The 1437-nt window shown below is 19.9% G+C and overlaps 1 protein-coding gene across 1 annotated transcript; it reads right to left on the minus strand.

Moving 5' to 3' along the window:
* Window positions 1–764: 764 nt before the first annotated feature.
* LOAG_18805 (hypothetical protein) lies at window positions 765–920 on the minus strand (the record flags this gene model as incomplete). The annotated part of the gene is made up of 1 exon (XM_020451468.1): window positions 765–920. A coding segment is annotated over one exon (156 nt), but the record flags the coding sequence as incomplete, so codon positions are not given.
* Window positions 921–1437: the final 517 nt, after the last annotated feature.

Consider the following 1437-nt stretch of genomic DNA (forward strand, 5'->3'; position numbering starts at 1 on the left):
TACAAAGAACAAAAAAAAAAAAAAAAAACAAGAAAAAAGAGAAGAAAGTGTAGTAATGCTAATAGGAACTTATAAAATTAACATAATTGTCGCGAAAAAGACTTCATTAATTTATGATAAATTATAATTTTAATTCAATTCATTTCATTAAATATCAATCAAAATGTCTCATTAAATGATTACTGTTAATTGCATAAATTATTTAACAATGAAAAATATGACTTTAACTGATAATATTAGAATAATTTAAAAACAAAAAATTTTTGATACAATTTAAAAAACAAATGTAATGTAGAATTTATTTTGTTTCAATTGACAAATTTTTTGTATTTTATTCCAATTAAATTTTATACTAACATTAAATTTTGAGGTTAGGAATGCATTTGAAAATTAAAATTTGCATTTGAAATCAATTTATCAGAAAAAAAGGGAAATTTTTTTCATTTAATAAATATAAATTTGACGATGACGTTGAATTTAAACTTTTGATAGAGGAAAAAAGAAAAAGAAACAAAGTTGAATTCCTTGCACTTTGCAATCTTAAAAGGTTTTTTTTTTTTGGAAGAAAAAAAATGAAATAAAACAGTTTGTTTTGAAAGAAAAATAATGGAATAATTATATGCAAATATTTGAAAGGTTTTCTGAAATATTACAGTAGAAAAGATAGGGAAAAATACGGTAGAAAAGACCGTAGTTTTTTGATACGGTAAAAAAAAACAATTTTTATTTTCACAAAAAAAAAAATAAGAAAATTTTTCAAAATATTACCAATAATAATTAATGATACTAACCTGATTATCCAATGAAACACATCCTGTAATGAATGGTTCTAAATCATCGAAAAATACGATAGCAATATGATCAATAAGTGTACGATCATAACCTTTCCTTTTAATATCACATGCTCGATATGGAAATACCTGTAAAAGTTATTACTGTAAAAAATTTTTATTATCATATCATATCAGAAGATATTATTAAAAAAAGAATGATAATAAATATATGAGAGATAATTAATAGTTTATTACATGATTACAGTTACTAATTAAAATAACAAAAATTGAAAATATTTCAATACTATTTTCAGAAATTGTTAAAATTAATTCAAAATTTTAATCACAAAAAAAAAAGAGGCAATATTGATAATTTCTGCTAATCAATATTTTCTGATAATTTATTTGAAACCATAAAAGAAATATAAACAATGGAAAATATAGGCTAAAATCGATAAGCATAATAAAGCTTTTACCAATTAGCATAATCCAAAAGGATGTTTTAATTATTCTCATGAGATTTAAGTTGAAAAATTTTTAATTTGTTTATTTTCCTCAAATATCATAATATCATATATTATATATTGATGTAAAAAATATCGAAAATATGCTTTAATCATTGATTTTTTTTCTTTTTCTTTTTCTTTTTTTTTTATTTTTTTTT

Source organism: Loa loa, assembly GCF_000183805.2.
Source record: "Loa loa unplaced genomic scaffold supercont3.544, whole genome shotgun sequence".
In the NCBI taxonomy this organism is placed as follows: domain Eukaryota; kingdom Metazoa; phylum Nematoda; class Chromadorea; order Rhabditida; family Onchocercidae; genus Loa; species Loa loa.